General features: G+C 34.6%; 1 protein-coding gene and 1 non-coding gene across 4 annotated transcripts in view; both read right to left on the reverse strand.

The window, feature by feature from the left end:
- The window catches only part of TEX10 (testis expressed 10), a 43,490-nt gene that overhangs the window by 13,793 nt on the left and 7,359 nt on the right, over positions 1–22,338 (reverse strand). For 2 of the 3 annotated variants that reach the window (XR_010382765.1, XM_031450106.2), the window contains exons 5-11: positions 18,438–18,550; positions 11,799–12,037; positions 10,934–11,069; positions 9,278–9,453; positions 7,791–7,968; positions 3,390–3,478; positions 1,573–1,706 (exon numbers count right to left, since the gene is read on the reverse strand). Coding sequence is in view for 2 of the 3 variants with exons in the window: in XM_031450106.2 (XP_031305966.1) it covers positions 1,573–1,706; positions 3,390–3,478; positions 7,791–7,968; positions 9,278–9,453; positions 10,934–11,069; positions 11,799–12,037; positions 18,438–18,550 (1,065 nt within the window). In the remaining variant the exon portion in view is untranslated. The remainder of the gene's footprint in view (positions 1–1,572; positions 1,707–3,389; positions 3,479–7,790; positions 7,969–9,277; positions 9,454–10,933; positions 11,070–11,798; positions 12,038–18,437; positions 18,551–22,338) is intronic. The other variant, XM_031450107.2, reaches the window with a different exon arrangement.
- Positions 5,491–5,597, reverse strand: LOC116152836 (small nucleolar RNA SNORA44). Its single transcript, XR_004136540.1, has one exon. It is a non-coding gene; the product is annotated as a small nucleolar RNA SNORA44 (small nucleolar RNA).

Here is a 22,338-nt window from a genome sequence, read left to right on the forward strand (position 1 = left end):
GCTCTCTTCATTTAGAATGGAGTAAGATAAAATTTCAGATATTAAATAATTTGGTTAGTTATCCAATTCATTATTTTTCACTTTTTAAAATCCAATATATTTTGAGAAGCTACATGTGAACACGGTACCAGGACCAGGGTAATAAAGAGAAGAAAATGTCATTGGCATGACCTGAGTGTTGTGATCAAACATAACCATGAGAGAGATGTGTTAAATATCTACGAAGGTACAGCCCTCAGGGATAGGAAGAACATGAAGAGGATCCAGGAAGAGAAACAAAGAAGCAAACGGATCAGCTGATTAACATCAACTGGTATGGCAAGAAAATAGGCTCTAGAGACTGTCCTGCTGAGAACACTGACAAAAAGGGTTAAAAAAAAAAAAAAGCCTTATGTCCTAGCAATTAGGAATTGCAAGAAAAGAATATATAGTCAGTGTCCTAGCCAGAAGCCTTCTGAATCATAAACAAAACTAGCCAGCAGAGAAAATAAATTCAGAATTTGCAAGAAAAATTCAAACCAAAATTATTTGGGGAAAAAAAAAATCTGGTTATTTGGGATGACAATCCATTCTTACTGGGCAAGCACCTTTCAAAGCAAGGAAAGAAACTGAAGAAATAAATTAATTGTATAAATATTTTAGAGACTCTAAGCCTTGTTATTAACATTTATGATGTTTTTACATATTTAGTTTACTTATCTGTAACATATAAGACAATTTTGACTATTAGGATAAAAGATCAGCCCTATAATTCCAATTTAAAACATGTCAGTAATTAATTTAGACTTGTGATTTTAACTTGAATTTCACTATAAACAGTGCTGAAACTTAACATATTAAGATTAATCATATTTATAAGTTAAATTTATTAAATATTTAAGATTTACTATAACATTTGTGACGGTCTGACAGAAAACTGAACTACTTAACAAATACTGAATATATTAAAAGTTATTTAAACAGTTTAAAATTTTTAATGTTTATAAAAGGAATAAAATATAATCCAAGTCCCTCTTTAAAATGATTGCTTAAATTTACTATCTAAAAAATAACATGTGTAAGCTGAACTTTAAAACTTAAGAAAAAATTAGGGTTGTAAATTCAACTTTAATACACTACATACTAATTCTTAAAACCAAAGGAACTCCCGAATAATCTTTTCTGTTCAGGAAAAGGCCACTTTCAAGGATTCCAAATCCTACTTAACTCATACTCATCCTTCAATTTCCAAGTCAAAATTCTTCCTTTTCTTTCCTTTCCTCTTTTCCATAATAGATTTATCCTATCTATCCTATGCTAGATAAAAGAGAATAAATTTGTCTCTATCATTCAGATTGCTAATTTATTCTATTCTAGTGGCATAACTTTTAATGAAAACCATTCCTCTTTCAGAAACAAACATCTCCTATCCATGGATCATAAGCACTTTTAGAACAGGGATTGTATCTTATACGATACTACTCTACGTCTCTAAAAATATCTTATACATGGCAATCCTAATATGTAGTAAGTACTGGTGGTTGATGAACTAAATTCTAAGAGTCACGAGTTTCTTTTTAAATGCACAATTACCTCTGTTATGTCCCAATGGTGTAAAAATTGATCCAAGTCAGTAAGGTAAAGCAGCACAGGGGAAAGCTGTGTCTGGATGACATGAGGAACTCCTCGAAGGCTCTGAAGCCAAGTCAACTCCTCTTTTGAAAATCCTAATTTGGGTACAAAGAAAGCCAATTTAAAAAAATAAATCACAAAGCAAGTGGCATACTTACAATTTTTTTTAAATAGAGCTAACATATATCTTCAAGTTAAATTCTTCTTCAAGCTACCTTGTTTTTTCTGAATTTCTGCATTTCATGTAGTATTTTTAAAAACGAAATGCTAGCAATGGAGGCAGCAAAATTTATATAATTATGTACACAATGGATGTAACCTGACTCAGTATATAATACAGCAAGAAACAGGTTTTATCCCTTATGTTGGGGGCTTTACCACTTTTACTTAAATAAATTAAAAGGCATAATCATTCTAATTAATTGTTGGTTTAAAAAAGTAAACGAACAAGTAAAATAATAAACTCCTTCATACATGTATCAAACTCTGTGTTCTCTTACATAATGCCCCTTCAAATGTTTTAGAACTATTCTATCCCTAAATCCTTTTTTTGGACAATGCATGTGCAGTTCCTTCAACTACACCTTATATAATAAAATTTCTGATTCTCTTACCACCTCTATTTTACTTGGCCTGACCTACATAGACAGCCTGCCAACGACTGAAAGAGATCTTGGAATGATCAGGATACCAGCAATGTGGTCTGGCCCTAGCTGTCTGCTTTGATGTTTTCAGATCACTACATTTCCATGAATACGACCTAGAGTCATCTAGTTTGGAAGCCACACCGCAGTACTGATTCCTAATGAGTCTCCTAAAACCACTGAAACCTTTTAATAGGTACTACGATTAAAACATGAAGACCCACCTCCATCTCAAATGTGTACATCCAAAACTATCATATAAACACAGTCTACTTTTATTTTTTGTATAATAGTTATCTTGCTAGATTCAGCTCATTATCAGAACCTGTTAAATTCTTTTCGGATTCTGACCTAACTAATATTAACTAAGTTTCCTAATTTCAAGTCTTCAGAAAATTTCAAAGAATTTCATCTTCATCATACAAGTGTAAAACAAAAATGTTGAGATAGTACAATCATTTAAAACAATAATAATAACATTTATACATCTAAAGTAGTGTTTCTAGACTCATTAATTTTGCTTTGAGGTCAAATGTAATGTAAAAAATGGCCAACTGAAATCTAATGCTCTTCCTATCATTTTAAACAAGTTTTAAATGGATAGTTTGTTCATCAACTTTTTAAAGTATGCAGTGGGGTTTTCTCTCTGGCTATTTGAAAAAAAGTCAAGTATGTTCAATTCACCGTAAACAAAGATAAAAATAAAGTTGAGGGAGGTGGGTATAGCTCATTGGTAGAACGCCCAAGGTTGAGTTCAATCTCCAGTACCTCCACTAAAAAAATAAATAGATAAAATAATTAAATCTATTCCCTTAAAAAAAAAAAAGTTGAGAAATAAGACTAAGAAGAAAATGGAAATGTAATAAATTACATGACATTCAAATAATCATCAAGTTTTTGGTACTTGTACTATGACTTAAAGATGAATCATGCATCTCCCTGCCTCAAAAGCTTGACAATGTAGGGTACAAATATTTCTTCAAAAATTTCCACTTATTAGTCAATAAAAATGATTCCAGGATAGATTATTTATCATCTTCAAAACTTAGAGCCAAACAGGTAAGACAGTAAATCTTAGGAGAATCTTCATACTAGGTTTTTCTCTTCCTTAACTTGGCAGGTAAATGTGGTTACCTGTAAGTGTTGAAAATAAGAAGCTGAAATAGTCCACATCACTTATCAACCAGTCTTTAACTGAATACTTCCATCCAGAAAATGATGATCTATAATAAATAGGAAAACTATTACTAGACGTGCCCAACTTGAAGACTCAAGAATAAAGCACAGTATATAACCATTTTTCTTTATTGAAAACAAGTCTGGTTTAATAGCTTAAACAAAACACATAGTATATGTTAACTTCACATATAAGGATTCAAGTATCACATTATGGAAAATTTAACTTCTAACATATTGATATTCATGTAAAATTTCAATGAAAAGCGTAACTGGTCTACATATACGGTACAACTTAAAAAATTTCCACACCACTTGAAAATCAGACTCTATAAAGAGTCAAGATAAGTTTTAACTTTTCAGTAGTAGGTTCAAGTGCTATGTATTTACTACTTGATTTTTATAAAGTCTTACCTTGCTTACATAAATGAGTTAAGTTTAAACAAGCTCCAGCTTCCTGCCTAAGCAAAAGTATCTTAATTAGGCAAAGAATATTTCAACTTAACACTGCTCTAAGATAACTATGTGTTCCTATACCTTGCAAGGCTATAACTAGATTTGCTTCAAAATACTGAAGAACTGGTAGCTGAAGAACTGGTAGAGGACTCAAGGGAATAGCTAAATGTGAAACAGCTTCTCATTAAATGAGGTTTATCTGATTCCTCTATGAGATTAGTTTCCAGTGACTCCTTTAAAAACTCTCTTCAACAGTTCCTTCAAGAAGGAAGAGAGCAAACGTCAACCATGGATATAGCAAAAGAAAAGAAGAAAAAAAAAAGGGTGAGAATGATCAGACTCAACAAGCTGAGATTACAAATTTTTATCACAGAAATCTGAATACATGTCAGACAAAATTAGGAGTTTCTAATACAACTAGAAGCACTTAAAATTTTTTACCATTGGAATAATTGTATTTATTAATATTCTTATAAGTTAGGAAGTTAAAAATGGAAACACTCTTCTGAGTATCATTTCCACAATAAGAAAACGGATATAGAGGGAATATCACAAGCTAAAAGGTTATAAAAAGCCAGAGATACTCAGTGGAACAGCATACAAAACGGTGGTTAGAAAGCAAATATCCTCTAGAACCCAGTGGAAACTGTGCCATCCAGTGGCTAAAAAGGGTAGCAAATCCATTTAAGAGTCTAATTTGGACAAAAGAAAATCAGTTTATCACACTGTCCTTAAAACTATAATATACTGCCCAAGCCAGAACAGTTCTGAGAGTAAAAGGGGATGCTATTACTAATTACACTGGGACAGAATTGCTGCTGGCACACCAACCCATATATCCACCCAACTTAAAAATTAAGCCAAATTTCTCAGTCCAGGAGTTTCTCCCTTCTCTGAGATTTTTATCTGACAGTGTAGATTCCCTTTCCACGTTTATGGAAATTATATTCCCTAACCCAGCTGTACATAAACTTGGGGCAGAGAGGGTAAGGAATGAGTAAAGGCCAAAAGAACAACACAGATTGGGGGGGAGGGGGGATCTAACTCTAAAAAGCTCTAAATGCATGGTAAAAAAAAAAAAAAGGAGGAACAGCAATTCTAAGTACACGTTTAAAAAGATTAAAATGAACACCAACAGGTTTTAGTTGATGAGTTTTTCACACATGGAACAAACTCATATTCTTTGATGGTTTCCTGTTCTTAGATACACTCTGTTAGAGACAACAGAGTGTCAGAACTACAAAACCTCAAGTGAACTATATCTCACAGTCCAATTAATGTAACAGACAAAAATCAGAAATGATTAAAGGAATATTTCGGGAAAATTAATCTGGCAACACTGCATAAAATCAATGGGACTGAGAAGCAAGATTACTGTAATAGTACAGGAGGGAGATAATGAAAAAGTTGGCTAGTTTATAGTCATGGTCAAGGAAAGAAGGGATATTTTGAAAAGAAAAACAAAGATACGAAATAACTCAGGGTATGTCCAAGGAACCAAACATTATTCTTAAATTCTAAATCTAGGAAAAGTGATACAATAATAATGCCACTGGCCTGAGAAAGCTGAAAGGTCTCAATCTTGTAGTTTGTTTGCTTTTAATATTTTAGAAAAGGCGAGTGGTAGCTGCAGGTATGATGCTAACCTGTGCTGTCAAAGTCTCTCCAAGTTGCTCTTGCAGTTGGAGATCCCATGGCCACAACATGTACTATTTTTTAAGAGATTAGTTTGAATGGGAACAATACACCTACAGAAAGATAAGTCTACTAATAGACTCTGCAAATACTAAAAAGCAAAATTTAACTTGTGGACTTTTAACTACAATGACAATCTGCTCTTAATGTTCTAAACCCCTACTATCATTATTTGTAAATTAATGTTTTCTCAATACTCACCACAAATCCACAAGAAGAAAAAAGCAAAACAGACTTTTGAAAAAACTGAAAAAAGCAAAATAGACTTTTGAAAAAACTTTGACAAGTTATTAAGCATAAGGGAATCAAATTGATGTTGATAAAGATATTAATGATAAGCTTCCAAAGAGAATCAATTTCAAGAAATGTTCAAAAGCTGATTTTAACTGAATGTTAACATAGATCCGCCACTGTAGTTATGTCAAAGGAACAGAGTGCCCTCTACTGGAAGTTAAAAAATATGAAACCACTTAGGTTATAGAAAAAGAAATAACATTTAATTTTTTTTTTTAAGCTGAGCATTAAGTAATTACCTGCACTAGACAAAGAGCAGGGTTTTATTGCTGTTGTTTTTAATTCCTAAGAGAAAAACATGGGAAACTAATAAATGTTTAAAGGACTTAAAAATAAGACCAAGTCTCTCTCTAATGCACATGAACAGACATAAACCTTGAATTTTCACATGTAAACAACACATTGCAAACAGCTCACTTCTACTATAAGGAAAGGTTATCATGAGTTATGAAGTACACTGTGGGTGACAACATTCAAATGTACATCCTACATTGATATGAAGAGACTGACTGGCAAACAAAGCTAAAGAACATCTAATAAAGTGAGCTACTCCTATTTAACTTTGTGTGGGACAGGGAATCTGTACAAGAAGCCAAAAGGAAGCTAATCTTTAAACTTTTCAGCTACAGTCTGTATTTCAATTTCTGCCTAAAACCGTATCAGATCCTGTCCCTGAGCCGCAACCTGTAATAAATACTGTTGAATATTGAAGTACTACGCCAGATACAAACATGAGGTTTTTAAGGATACTCTGAATACTTGCAGTATGAAATACTACTAGTTATAAAACCTTTCAGAGTAAAATGGTACAGTCACTTTGACAGTATGGCAGTTCCTCGAAAAATTAAACACAGAATTACCACATGATTAGCAATTTCACTTCTGGGTGTACAGCTGAAAGAATTAAAAGGACTCAAACAGGTATTTGTTCACAGTAGCCATTATTCACGATAGCCAAAAGGTGGAAACGACCAAGTGTCCATCAACAGATGAATAAACTAAATGTGGTATATACATAGAATCGAATATTGACTATTCAGCCTTAAAAAAGGAAATTCTGGTCCATGCTACAATATGAATGAACCTTGAAGAGTTATGCTGAGTGAAATAAGCAAGACACAAAAGGCCAAATATTGTATGAATCCACTTATACGTTATGTAGAATAATCAAAATCATGAAAATAAAATAGTGGTAACCAGCGCCTGGGGGAGGGGGAAACAATCAGTACAGTTTCAGTTTGGGATGATGAAAAGCTCTGGAAATGAACAGTGGTGCTAGTTGCACAATGTGAATGTACTTAACGTCACTGAACATTTTTTTTTTTTTGACAGAGCAAAAACTACTTTTATTTCTCAAAAGAGGAAAATGAAGGAAAGTGCTTGAGCTGGGAAAAGGAAAGAAAAGCACTCAAGCAAGGAAAAGGCACTCAAATAGGGAGCCATCAGCCAAGATGGCCCTGTGTTACATATATTTTGCCACACACACACACACACACACACACACGCAAAGGTATTTCAAGAGATTCCTTGTCTGAGTCCACAAACTTACTTATTTCACCAGCTACATTAAATCTGAGCTCCTTTCCAGAAAGGAAGGTTCTATGTTGCAATTTTCCAACACCACAGGTTTTAAGCGTAATACTCTCACCTGCCACTGAACCCTTACTACATGCTTTTTGGCAATTTTAACCCCTATTCCAATCTACCTATACAAATCATTAAACAAATAACCTGAAACAGTCTTACTCTAGTGAACTAACTCTCTAGCAATAATATCAACCGTTTTAATTGCTGTATTAAGGGGAAATGAAGGCAGGAGCAGTATGTAACTTTAAAAGTCTTCGGTAGTTCATAGGGCAGGGGGCAAGAGGAAAAGATTATACACTTAAAATACAGCTCACTTGAGCATGCTACCTCATGTGCAGTATCCCGATAAGCATGGTAGCCAAACTTGAACTGAGTCTTCCCATAATACAGCAACGACTTAACCGAGAAAGCAAATCAGCAGGCAGACTGGGTAGAAAATATACAAGCTGGACCAAAAGCTGCTGAGACTCTGCTGGGAGAACCACCACAGTGCCTTCTTGTGGATCTAGTGGGATAGGAAGACACAGTAAATCCAACTATAAAAGATACACAAACCAGAGTTAAAATACTAAAGCAGATTAAGTAATTATTTTCACTGTTTTGTTGAATTCCAATGTATCAATTACAAGGGAAAAAGTTTTATCATAAAGCATATATGTATGGCTTAAAGTATTATCTAAAGTAAAACACTGAATATAATCATTTTAAGATACACTTAACATTAATAATTTCGTACAACCAAATGTGTTATCTTAAGTAAGAACGATAATTGGGCTAAAGGGATAAGACAAAGCAAAACAGTGAAAAATAAGCACTTGTGCTAAACAGTGACAATTATAACATCAAAACCCAAAGACCTATTTATGTAAATACATACACCTCTACTTATAAGCAATACTAAAAAACACAGATTTAAAAATATTACGCACAAGAGGCAAAAACAAACTAAACGTCCATCACCTAATGAATAGATAAATGTAAGAGGTATACCCACACAATGGAATACTAGTCAGCACTAAAAAGAAATGAAGTACTGATATATACTACAACATGGATGAATCCTAAAAACAGTATGCTAAGTGAAAGAAGCCAGACTCCAAAGACCCGTATTATTTAATTCCATCTATAACTAATGTCCAGAACAGGCAAATATATAGAGACAGAAACGTAGATTAGTGGTTGCCAGGAGCTGGGGAAGGAGGACACGGGGAAGAATACTAATGGTACAGTATCTTTCTGATGGGATAAAAATATTCTGGAATTAGATAGTGGTGACAAATGCACAATCTTGGAAATACATTAAAATACAATGAATTGTACATTGTAAAACAGCAAATTTTATGATACATGTATCATATCCCAATAATGTGGATTTGTATATATGTATATATACCAGTATGCTTGTATTGGTATTTTTGCTTAAAAAATGAAACAGTTCCAGAGATGAATAAAGAATTATTAATGCAGAGAAGTCATACAAGATATCCATGATGATTAAACACATAAAATTTGCCACCAAAGCTTCAAAAGAATTTTGTAAAAATACCTGATCAGTTCTGAATTTATGAATAATGTGGTTTAAGACAATTTAAGAATGCAAGAAGCACCTCAACCATTAACCTTCTAAAACTATCCTAATAAATAACTTACTATTGAAAACAAATTTACTGTTTGATGTTTTGTTAATTTTACCATGCTATAATTAATTTACAATAATTTAAAGGAAAAGCAAGCCTAAAGAGCCCCCCTTTAAAACTTCTTTCCTAAATCAGGGTAGACCAATTATTACTTACATGGTTAAACAGAACTCTTACCATAGATTCGGAGAGCAGTAACTTGTAAACTTTTTAGTAATTCTTTATTTGCTCGTGCTGCAGCAGTATGGATGATATCAATAAGCTGTGTTGAGAGCTCAGGGTTTCGGGAGCCAAGATGAGCAAGCTGCAACGGTAAACCAGCCAACCATCGGGATAACACTTTACTACGACACCTAAGAAAGGCCAAGGAAGAACAAAATAAAGTATAATTTTCAAAGACAAGGGAAATAAATGTAAACAAAGAGTATTTTTAACTTCAACACACCACGAAGTGACAGATCATCTACTAATAACACCATATTTCTTCATTTAAATATGAGAGGCTATAAGATGGCAGCATCATTTATTCAGCCATAGTATTTTCTAAGGTTTTACCCACTAAATTTTGTTCATGTAATCTGGGGTACTATCTTTAAATTGTACTTTTTATCTTAAAAGACACAGACACGACTTAACTCTTTGTGAACTATTTGTCCTAATCAGTGTTAATTATTATATTAAGTCACTGATGCATTCAGTGTAGGGTGCTCCCACATTAAATGGCTTCAAACCTGTCATTTATGTTCTTTCCTATACTTGCTAATGCTCTAATGTCTCCTTACTCACTTAATCACTTTTGCTGTCCCTGAAGACTTTAGTGATTTAAGCATGACCTTTGTAGTCAGACAGACCTGAACTTAAGTCTCAATTCTGCTGCCCTTTAGCTGCATGACACTCACCAACTTACTTAACCTAAGCCTGTTTCCTCTGTAAGAGAAAACAATACCTACCTCAAAGTATGAGAATTATTGAGAAACTATGAAAAGCATCTGATTTAGTGTAAAGACTTGAATATGTTCCAGCTACCTACATATGCTGAGGTATCCCAAGTCTGTCTTCCACCCGAACATCTCTTCCTGACTATCCATAAACCTGAAACTCACCATATCAAATAACTGACTCCTCAGTTCTACTTCTTTATTGTCTATCTCACCTGATAGCACCAAAATAAGACAGAAACCTTCATATTTTCTATTTTTCTATTGCCCTCATTTAAAAAAAATTAAAATATAGTTGACATATAGTATTATGTTAATTTTAGGTATATCCTAATGATTTGATATTTGCATGTATTATGAAATGATCATCATGCTGTAAGTCTAGTAACCATCTGTTCACATACAAAGTTATTACAGTATTACTGACCATATTCCTTATGTTATATATAATACTCAATGGCTTATTTATAACTGGAGGTTTGTACCTCTTAACCCCCTTCTCCTATTTCATACCATCTCTTTCTATTGTCCTCATACTTACACTGTATGTCCCAATATGTCACTAAGAGCTAGTGGCTCAACCTCCATAATTCTTATGGGAAGCGAAAGAAAAGGCTGAGGCTGCTACAGGTTGTTCTAATTGTCCTTTAAATGTCATTGGACAAGTGGAAATACATGCTTAAAGAGACTTACCTGCTCATTTATGTGTATAAAGATTACTGGCACTATTATATCTGCTTCTTTATAAAATTTTTTATCTTTTCTTAAATGGAATAGTTTAAGAAAAGATAAAAATAGTTAATTTCTCTAAAGATTTAATCACCCTATTGCCTTATTTGGACTACAAAATAACTCAGCAAGAAAAAGCAAGGGAAAATAACAAATGAAACTTTACCTGACTCTGTACGATCTCAGTTCTTCTTTTTGATAGATTTTGCTGAAAAATTTCAGTAACAAAGTCCGAACTGGAAGGAGAAGGCCTCTCTGCTGATACAATGTATAAACTGCCTTAATGAGAGACTCTGTAGCCTCTAAAAACAGAGAAAAAACTACATGAGTCAAAATGTTTCTTCACCAGTCCCCAAATTTTCCTAAAACACACATAAATACTGTATTTTGTTCCTATGACTAAGCAGATCTTAGCCACAAACTGATAACTATCATCAAAATCCTACAGCAATGGCCTGACTAATACAAACCAACCAAAGATTACAGTATACATTTTCCTAAAAGATAACAAACCTAGGTAGGGATGACAAAAACCAGAAAACGAGAAAGGTAGGTAAGATGGGAATCAAACAGGAAAGCTCTGTTTTTGAATGAAAAGAATCAGCAAGTCACACTAAAAACTAACAACGTGACACAACTTCAAGCTAGAAGAAAAGTAAAGATATAAGGAGGATTCATCAATTTCTAGTCAAATTAGATTAGAAGAGGTTATTTCTTCATCACTACACTCAATGTCATTTTGTCTTAATAACACCTACCTTCTTCTACTACAACTTTAGTACAAGTCTAGGAGAAATCCTAGTAATTCACTTCAGAATGGACCTACCCACTAAGAAGGGGATGCTCTGAGCCATGAAAGATTTCAGCGTTCAAGGAGATATTCCTTTATAATTATGCAAGCTACCTTTTAAGACTTAAATGTAAATAACTTGACTACATGAAATGTCTGAAAGTCATCAGTTCAAAGTTAGACCCTACACAGCATGCATAGGAGCAGCTCTCTTAAACAAGGACAAAGTAGCAGCACCTACCTCTGTTTGGTTGTATCTGCATTAACCTCCAAGAAACCCCAAGCAATCTGTTCAGCTGCTTACTATTTAGCCTAGAGCCATCTTCGAGGGTCTCCGTCACAAACTTTCTTATCACTTCTATCCAGTTGGAGTCTTTCTGCAAAGTTGAGGCATTTGCCAGGGAGACCATGATATCAGACAGTGTTAAATTCAGTAACAGATGATCTACATTATTGGACAGAATCGTGCATTGCTTGAAGCTAAAAACAAAGACATACATCTGTAAGTGTTTTATCTATCATACCTGCTTCACTTAACATACTTAAAATCATCATCAATGGGTCAAAAAATATTTCCTCCTGGAACAAACTGCCAAGAAGACAGGTATATCAGGCCACTATTTAGTCAATAAACCATTCATTATGAATTCAGGGATGTTAAAAGCATAAATTAGAGTGCATGCTTCTCAGTTCATTATCCAAGTTGCTATTCACACAAAAAGTATAGGTCCTTGTAACACTGCCTGGTAATCTTAGATGTAACTTGGAGGCAAGAAGACTTGAAAACCTCAACACACTTGGAAGATTTTTTTAAAGCAGATACTTGTATTTGGATAGAGGACACAGCAGACCTTGATTCTGCTTCTAACTAATCATGACTGAACAGAACCACTTTCTCCTGGCCACAATTTCCTTATGTGGGAAATACAAGACTGGTCTGGATAAGCACTATTTTGAAATGACTTACTTTTATGACTCACATCTCACATATTAAAATCTTTTTTTCTAGCCAAATAAAACACATTCATTCAAAGCTTGAAAGATATTTCAAAAAAACTTCAAATAGAATGCCTTAATAAAAACAAAATTTGCAACTTCGGACATTAATAACTCATCTCAGGCTATGTTGTATTCAAAAGCAGGGTCTATTTCCATGTTTAGAAACATGTAAAGTTGATTAAAATAAAAAATACATCAAAATAACTTGTTTTAAAGGAAAAAGTTAATCCTGGATTAGGCATGAGCAAGAAAGGACATAGAAGTGAGGAACTACAAATACATGAAAAGATAAAAGACATTTGGAGCTATCAGGGCAGCAAATGTAGGGCTAGGAATGACAAATGAGACTGAAAAAGTCAAACAGGACCAGATTATGGAGAGTTGAAGGCTAAGGACTAAAATTAACTCTGCAGGCATAGGAGTAACATGGTTGAAAACTTCTTTCAGATGGATAATTCTGTGGATGGAAAAGAAAAAATCAGAGTTACAAGACTCTAAACAAAGCAGCAGCTGCATGACTTATTTTAGCAATCCAGGCAAGGCATGACAAGTGCAAAACTAGAGTCAGTGCTTGTATAGACAGGAGAAAGGGGGATATTTAAGAATAAAAATGAGCTTGATTTGAAGTCCACTTGAATGTATAAATTTATGTGAGTTTTGGGACAATGAGGATTGGAGGAATTAAGGGTTCTAGCACCAGTGACTGGTAAGTGGAGATGTTGTAGCAGAAAGGGGCAAATATGCAGAAAATAAATTCTACTTTTGATATGTTAAGCTTAACATGTCTAGTACAAATTCAAACAGAGATAGCCATCAAACAATTCACTGTGTAAGTCTGACACTGGAGGGAGGAGTCTGAGCTATTTAAACAGAAATTACCCGCAAGATCACTCTTAGCTACAAAAGAAGCTGGAAAATCTAGTTTTTATATTGTGTAGTCAAATGCCCTGCTAAAAACTGAAAACTCTGTCATTAAGAGAGGGAGAATGAGTGAAAACTGGCACAGATGACTAGCAATCTATACCACAAACCCAAAATCACTAGTAGGTTCTTTGCCAAAATGCTCAGTGCTTAAAACCAAGGTACATTTTACACTAACTAGACCACACAAAATCTCAATTGCAACATTTCTTCACCATAGGTAGACTTTCCAAGATTTACCCTAAGCTTATCTCAAGTAACATAATCCATTATTGTCTAAAAGGTCTCAATGGACATTGCAAACTTAGAAGAATTATCCCGTTTCTCCAATAATTTACACAAAATGTTAAGTCTAAATATATCAACCACTAAAATTCTATAAGGGTGGCAGGTCACTGTGAAAACTCATTTTCAGTAATGATACCGTAGATAATTAGAACTAATCCCCTTCTTGAAAATAACTTTAAAAGCGGGATGAAATAGTTTTTAACAATTCAAAAGCTAACAAGATAATGAACATTTACAGGGCCCCCAAATTTAAGAAAAAGCAAGATCTCAACGCTCAAGGCTTAGTCCCGAAGGCAACTGCCAATTTCAAAGAAAAAGTTGGAAAACTGAAGTAGCTTTTACTGGCCTCACAGGGAAAAGTCAAAACCCAGGGCCTGCAAAACACAGGGACTTCTGTATATTATCCCTACTTCAAGCTGGACCCTTAAAGGCTTCTCTTCCAGGGTAAAGGTGAACTGGGAGTAAAAGCAGCTCTTACACAAAACTTAATCCCAGTTTTGCATCATCTCTGCAGTTTAAGTATCAATTTTCCCTAACTAGATCTATAGATTCAATACAATTTCAATGAAAATCCCAGCAAGTTATTTTGTAGTTATTAACAAATTGATTCTAAAGTTTTTAAGGAAGACCTAGACTACCCAATACAAGACTAAAGTAGAACAAAGCTGGAGGATTCTTAACTACCACTTCTGAGACTTACTGTCCAACTACAGTAATCAAGACAGTACGGTATTGGTGAAAGAAGAGACAAACCTAGGCCAATGGAAAAATTCCAAAACAGGTCTATTTTGGCTACGTACCAAAGAATTTCAGCCACATAGATCATCACACAGAATATGAAAAATATGCTCTCAAGGATTGTGACTTAATAAAATTAGTAATTTTTTACTACTTTATTGAGAATTTTTTAAGTGAAACTGGCATGTTTTTACACTGTGAGTGCATGGTGATGAAGAATACAGTTGGCCTTCCATATCCACGGGTAATGCATCCACATACTCAACCAACTGTGCATTATGTGTTATGTGTATGTTTATGAACTATGGTTTTTTGAATTCATGGATATGGAGTGTGCAGATACGCAGGGCCTACTGAGGGACCTGAGCATCCATGGATTTTGGATCTGCAGGGGGTCCTGGAACCAACCCCTAGGAGATACAGAGGAATGCCTGTACAACATCTACTAGTACAGTTTGGTGCCACTGCCTTAATTCACGCTAAGATATCAGCTGTTTTACCCACCAATGCTTTTGTACCATCAGTGCAAACGTCAGAACAATGAAAAAGGCAAATAATATCTTAATATAATTGTAAAAATAGTCTGTGACCCTAGGGGACACAGACCACACTTTGAGAACTGCTGTCTTAGGCATACGAGTAAGTTAGCCAACTGTAATAAGCTGTCTCACAACAGAAACAATAATCTACTGATTACAGGAAACACCAGTAAGTTTCCTCCAACCCCACCAACTTAATTTGTTCTGTTCCTTTAATTATAAGGTTCTCCCAAAATGATAGCTGCCCTTAAGAATTTCAGATTCTAGATCTTCAATGGAGTACTTATTAAACTTTCTATATAGAGGCATACCTTAAAGATACTGTGGGTTTGGTTCCAGACCACCACAAGAAAGTATCACAATACAGCAAGTCACATGAATTTTTTTGTTTCCTGGTGTGTCTAAAAGTTATGTTTACACAATACTGTGGTCTATTAAGTATGCAATAGCATTATGCCTTTGGAAAAAAGTACACACCTTAACTAAAATATACTCTATTAGTAAAAAATACTAATCACCACCTGAGCCTTCAGTGAGTCATAGTAATAACATCAAAGATCAGTGACCAGAGATTACCATAAGAAATAGAATAACGAAACTTTGAAATACTTCCAAGAATTACCAAAATGTGACACAGAGACACGAAGTGAGCAAATACTGTTAAAAAATGATGCCGATAGACTTGCTTGATGCAAGGTTGCCACAAACCTTCAATTTCTAAAAAGTTACACAACACCTGCCAAGTGCAATGAACTGAAAACACAATAATATGTTTGTACCGTACATCCAACAAATCTCTTTTTAAAAAGTAACCTTCTATACTGTTCCAGATGATCTTTTCTTTTAGTCTTAACAAACATTTTTGTTCAATTTAAGTATAGGAAGCCCAGATTTCTTCTACAAATGAAACTGCAAGTCAACTTCCTTTTGATTTCTGCTTAAGTACAGTTGACCCTTGGACAAGGTCTGTTTGAACTGCGCGGGTCCACCTATGCATGGATTTTTTTCCCCCAATAAATACATACGACAGTACTACACAATCCACAGTTGGCTGAATCTGAGGATGAGGAACCAAGAACACAAAGGGCTGACTGTAAAGTTACATGGGCACCCCAACCCCCAAGTTGTTCAAGGGTCAGCTCTACTCACCTCCTACTGCACCATCTTCCTCTGGGGCTTATTCTATCCTCAGGTTCCCACAATCTATTTGCAAGTATATTTTTAATGTAATCATTCACACACTGCCTGAACTATTATTATCCACTATGTTTAACATAGCTTACTTTTTATTTGTTTTTTTAAAAATTTTCAACTCCCCATTTCTTTTTTTCTTTTAATGGAGGTACAGGAGATTGAACCCAGGACCCCATGCATTCTAAGCACACGCTCTACCACTGAGCTGTATCCCCTCCCCACAGTTCATCTTTTAAAAACAAATATTTTCTGTAAGAAACTTTCTATCACTACCATAAAGAGAAAACTAGCCTTTCCCAATATACTTTGCAATAAATTCCCAACCACTCCTAGTCAATCTCAACTTGTTAAATCAATCAAAGCTCTCTAATCCCTCCGAAAAAAATTTATTAACACACTGGGAAAGTTCCCCAACTAGTAGAAGACTCTAGTCTGCAGTGAACTTTTCTCTCCCACAAGCTGATTTGTAGGCCAAAGGCAAGACTTAGCTGTATCTGTTCCCAGTACATATTAAAATTACCTCATTAGAAAAATCACCACATAAACTAATAAAGTATGAGTACAAGAAAAAGTTTTCTTAGAGACCACTCAACTACACTGAATTTTTTAAATGTTAATATTTTCAATGCCAATATTATATCCTTTGACATACACAAAAGAACTGAAAGCAGGATTTGAATATTTGGAGATATCTGGAGACCAATAATCATAGTAGCATTATTCACAAAAGCCAAAGGTGGAAACCACCCACATGTCCATTGACAGATGAATAAACAAAATATGGTATGTACATACAATGGAAGGTTAGTTAGCCTTAAAAAGCAATGAAAACACGGAAGCAACCAAGGGGTTCTTCAGTAAGTGAATGGATAAACTGCGACACACTCATACAATGGAATATTACTTAGAACTAAAAAGAAATGAGGCATCAAGCCATGAAAAAAAAACATGAACGAGGGTAGGATGAAGAGGCTAATAATAAGCACAGTGCATTTCAGGACACTGAACTATCATGTATGATAGGTACATGTCACTATACATTCGCCAAAACTCACAGAATGTATAACAGCAAAGAGTGAATCCAAACATAAAAACTATGGACTTTGTGAGTGTTAATGACGTACCAACTTAGGCTCATAGATTGTAACAAATATATAACTCCAGTGTGGGATGCTGCCAGTGAGGGAGGCTATGCACTCTGTGGGGACAGTGGCAGAGTACCTTCTGTTCAATTTTACTACGAATCTAAAACTGCTCTAAAAAATAAACTATTTGAAAAAGGACAAAATGCTAGTACGTGCTACACCATGAATAAACTCTGCTATGCTAAATGAAAGTAAGCCAGATGCGAAGGAATATTGTATGCTTCTACCGATATGAGGTACCCAGAATAGTCAAATTAATAGAGACAGAAAAGTAGAAGGTAGTTCCCAAGAGCTAGGGGGAGGGGAGCATGAGGAGTTATTGTTTAACGTGTACCTTCAGTTTGGGAAGAAGAAAAATTTCTAGAGATGATGGTGGCAATGGCTGCACAACATGAATGTACTTAATGCCACTGAACTGTACACTAAAATGGTTAAAAAGCTGAATTTCATGTTATGTATGTATATTTTACCACAATAAAAATAATATCCTTTATAATTCTGTATTTCAACCTAAGATTTAAAAAATGTAAACATCAGGTCAAAAATTAACTGAGGATACACAAGTAAGTGTGAGGACCACTGGCCTAAGGGTCTTCCCTAACTTTAACCTGTGTTGCCCTCCACGGCTATCTGCTAAGTATTCAATGGCCTTCCTTATGAAGTACAAGAGCAGCCTCTGGTCCCTAAAAACAAATCACTGGGGAAACTTAGGAAGAATAAGCTGTCAATCCATTTTTGCTAAAAATTCCACAATTTGACCATCTCAACCTCTTCATAGAGTTAACGCCTTCCTTTTCCTTTTATACCTTGGCACACATCACTTCATCAGGGCAGCCCTTCCCTGGGGCTCTACTCCCCCCATGAAAAAGCAGGACCAGCTCCTTATTACATACTCTTACTTTACCCTAAACTCTTTTTTCATTAACTTTATCAGATGGTCACTGAAAATAATCACAAAATCTAGATTAAAAACACCTCACAGTGTAGAAAGTTTCAGTTTAAAGCAAATTATTTTCTGGTAACTTCAGATTAAACAGTGGAAAAGAATTGCAATACCTTTTATTTGTCTCCTTCCTTTTGTGCTTGGTTATTTCTTTTAAGGCATATGGAAAATTACTCATAAAATGGTGTCTGAAATCAATAAGGTAATTCTTTCGAAGCCATGACTCCTATTAAAATAAGCAAAGATTAGAAAAGTCTGTAAGAAACAATAACTGAAAATAACAAATAATATCTTAAGCAGAAATTTAACAACTTGTCAATATTCAACTATAAATTTCCCATTATAATACACCTTCTGCTAAAGACATAATATGTAAATAAATTTAAACTCAGAATAAACTGTTAGGCCATCCAATTTTCACCTACTAATTTTTTGGTGCTTAATAATTACTTTGACTTGTATTTTTTCTGTTTAAGAGGAGAAAAAAAGGAAGAAAGCAATTAAGACTAAAGAACATTCTGAATTGGAACTACTAATACAGTATTTATAAAACATACAAGGAAGTCTTCTACCTAGTGTTCTATATAATTGTACCTGTATTCCCCAGCAATTTTATTATTTTCCAAGAAGGGTATTTAACACTTTCACGAAGTAATGCGCTTCTCTGAGATTCTTCAGAAGTATTCGTGAGTGCATCATTTTCTCCTACTTGAAACACTGTCTTAATTTCAGATTACAACACTCTTATTTCCTCCTATCCAGATCAACCATTCCATTCTGCCAGGGGCCAAGGGGTTCCTTGGGATGTGGGACTTGAAGTACTAAAATAGTCACCCTATGGCCTCTTAGTTACCTTCACTGGATTCTTCTCTTCTTCTCGACCTAAAAATGTACACTTGACAACTCCTTTTGCACTAAGAGGCATCTTAAATTTAACACAAATAAACTCAACTCTCCTCTCCAGCAGTCACACTGTCATATGGACCATAACACAGGCCTTACCCTTCACTATGCACACCAGCAGCCCTGTTGGCTTTACTAGAATCCAGCTGCTTCTCATCACTTCAACCACTAGCTACCATTCTACTCCAAGCCACCATTACCTCTTACCTAGATTACTGCAATAGCCTCCTAATGGTCTCCTTGCTTTTCCTCTTGCCCCACTAAGTCAATTCTCTCTACACAGCAGCCTGGGTGAGCTTTTAAAATATAAATCACACTTCAGTTCTACTAGAATTGGACAGTGAGCACATGGGAGTTCATTAGTGTTTTATTTGTAAATTAAAGTTAAACAAACATAATTCAGATCATGCCACTCCTCTCTGCTCAATACAGTCCAATGTTTTTTCACCACACTCAGATTAAAATCCACACTCCTTATCACGGACCACAGGGTACCACGTGATCTGGCTACTGTCATTCTTTCTCCCTCATCATCTACCACTCTCCCAGAATCTCACTTGCACAGGCCTTATTGCCATTCCTCAAATATGTCAAATCTGTTCTCACTTCAGGGTTTTTGCACTTGGTGTTCCCTATGCCTAGAAGATTCTTCCCACAGGTCTTCACAAGACTTGCTCCTTCAAGTCATTCAGGGACATTCAGATGTCAACAAAAGCACTTCCTAACCATCTATTTAAAACAGCTCCCCTACTCTGTTCCATCACATGTTCTCTCTTTACCCTGCTTTTCTTCCATTTTTTTTTTCTAATACTGACATTATACAGTTGTTTACCATCTATCAACCCCATCAGGAGTTAAGTTCTGTGAGGGTAAGCACCCTGTCAGTCATGTTTACTTCTGAATCCCCAGAGCCCAGAACAGCACCTGGCACACTGTAGAGCAGTGCTATCTGAAAGACTGTTCTGCAATGATGGAGCTGTCCTATATCTTTACTGCCCAATACAGTAGCCACTAGTCATGCGTAGCTACCAAGCACTTGAAACGTGGTTAGTGTGACTGAGGAACTGAATTTTAATTAATTTAAGTAGAAACATTTATAGATGCTCAATAAATCTTTGATGCATGATCACATCTTATTCCTCACAATTCTAATCCTCATGGTAAAAAGACGAGACATTTAGACAAAAAGCAGCAAGTATTAAAATACAAAGGTAAGATACAACAAAATTTTTATAGTGTAAAATTGTAATTTTATAGTGTAAAAAACTGCACCTGAAGCTATTAATACAGGACTCCAAAAAATAAAGTAAATTTAAAAGCTAATGTTAAATTGTATTTCAATTTTAAAGATTAATGTAACTTGAGATTTCTTTTTAAAGCAAAGATGAAAGATTTCAAATTCCTAAAAAGGTTTCAAAAAATACTACTTGGATAAAAATGAAATTTCTGAACTGTGCAGTAAAATACAAACACACTACATGCATTTAGCAAAACCTAAAAGTCAGTGATCCTAAGGATGCACTTAATACAAATACCAATTTATCAGTAGAAACTCTACACATTTTCTAAGAGAAAAGAGCTACAATTCAGCCTGTGATATGTGATTCGAGTTTAAGACCAAGAAATGCCATTTCATTCCTCCTAAAGTATGAGCTGTTACAGGTTACTCAATACTTTAACTACTAAGACATAACTGAATGTGAGTGAGAGAAAACAGTGGGAACAGTAACAAAAAAATAAACTAACATGCATTTTAATGTCACCTTATACAGCTAACATACATTTAACTTTGTCTCTAAGGTAATAAAACAGACCTCACCTTATCCAGTTATTATAGTTCAGCATAACAAACTTGCTAAGGTAAATTAGAGAATTCTACCAGTGGATGCTTTTAAATACTATTCCTATTTGAATTAAACCCCCCTCAGTTTCCGACAATTTTACATAGAATCTCAATTTATTATTCTACATAGTCTCCAACAGTCTATGCAAAACAGTCTTCTGAACTTAGTATTCTATATTAATGAATGGCTAATATAGTCATGTTATAATAGCACAGACTAGTTTTAAAAGCATACTACTTTAAATCTCCCTAAAATTAAGGCAGTGTTTTCATCCTTTGTCAGTGTTAACTGAATGATAGTAGATGATCCAAAACTAGCTCAATTAATGAATTTTATTTGCTCCTACCATTCTATCTAATTACAAATACTATTACTAAAGCAACAACAAAAATTAACCAGTGCCCATGAATAACCAAACACCAAAATGCTTGGAATTTTTATTTCTCACTTTCCAAAACTAAAGGAAAGACTAGTATGTAAGATTCATGTTGAATATCACTATATTTACTTTTTATCTTAGTCTGTGACAATAAATACATTCAAGTCTCCAAATAATATATATGTATTTTCTAAGAAGCTGCGATGCATTACTACTGTGACAAGCCTACAATCACAGATTAATTACCATAAAGGAGAGAAAGCTTTGCTTTCATAAAATCATCCACTATACCCCTAACCATAATCAATTTCTTGCCAAAGTATGCAATGAGTCATAAGATGGACTCAAAACTGTAATCAATAAAAAGCCATCCTATTTGAGAAAGCAACTCATAAAAAACATCCCTACAAATGATGGGTAATAGGTTAGAGACAGCAAGGTCTTAAAAGAAACACACACCTTCATATGACTCTATTATGCTTTTCAAGATTATCAAATTCTATCTTAATTTATCCTTGTCTTATTTTATGTGGCATACTAACTTATTCTAAACGTGAGCTTGAAATAAAAAGAATTAAACAAAACTCAAAAACTGCCTTGTCAGTTTTGTATGCATGTAGGCAACTTCAAGGATTCACACTTGCCTTGTCAAGTCCTTGCAGAAATTCTACAAAATAGATGCTTCAAGCTTTAAAGTACTATTCCTACAGCTGCCCTTCTTACGTGTGCTACCACATTAATTCAGCACCAATTAATCTGAGATTGTTCTTCCTTACTCGCGCTATGCACTATGTATTACCATAACATAACACTTAAAAAAAAGCCACCAAAACTCAATTCTCCCCAAATAGGAGGCAAATTTTCCTCATGAAAAACATGTCTTTACTA

This window comes from Camelus dromedarius, chromosome 10, assembly GCF_036321535.1.
Source record: "Camelus dromedarius isolate mCamDro1 chromosome 10, mCamDro1.pat, whole genome shotgun sequence".
Taxonomy (NCBI): domain Eukaryota; kingdom Metazoa; phylum Chordata; class Mammalia; order Artiodactyla; family Camelidae; genus Camelus; species Camelus dromedarius.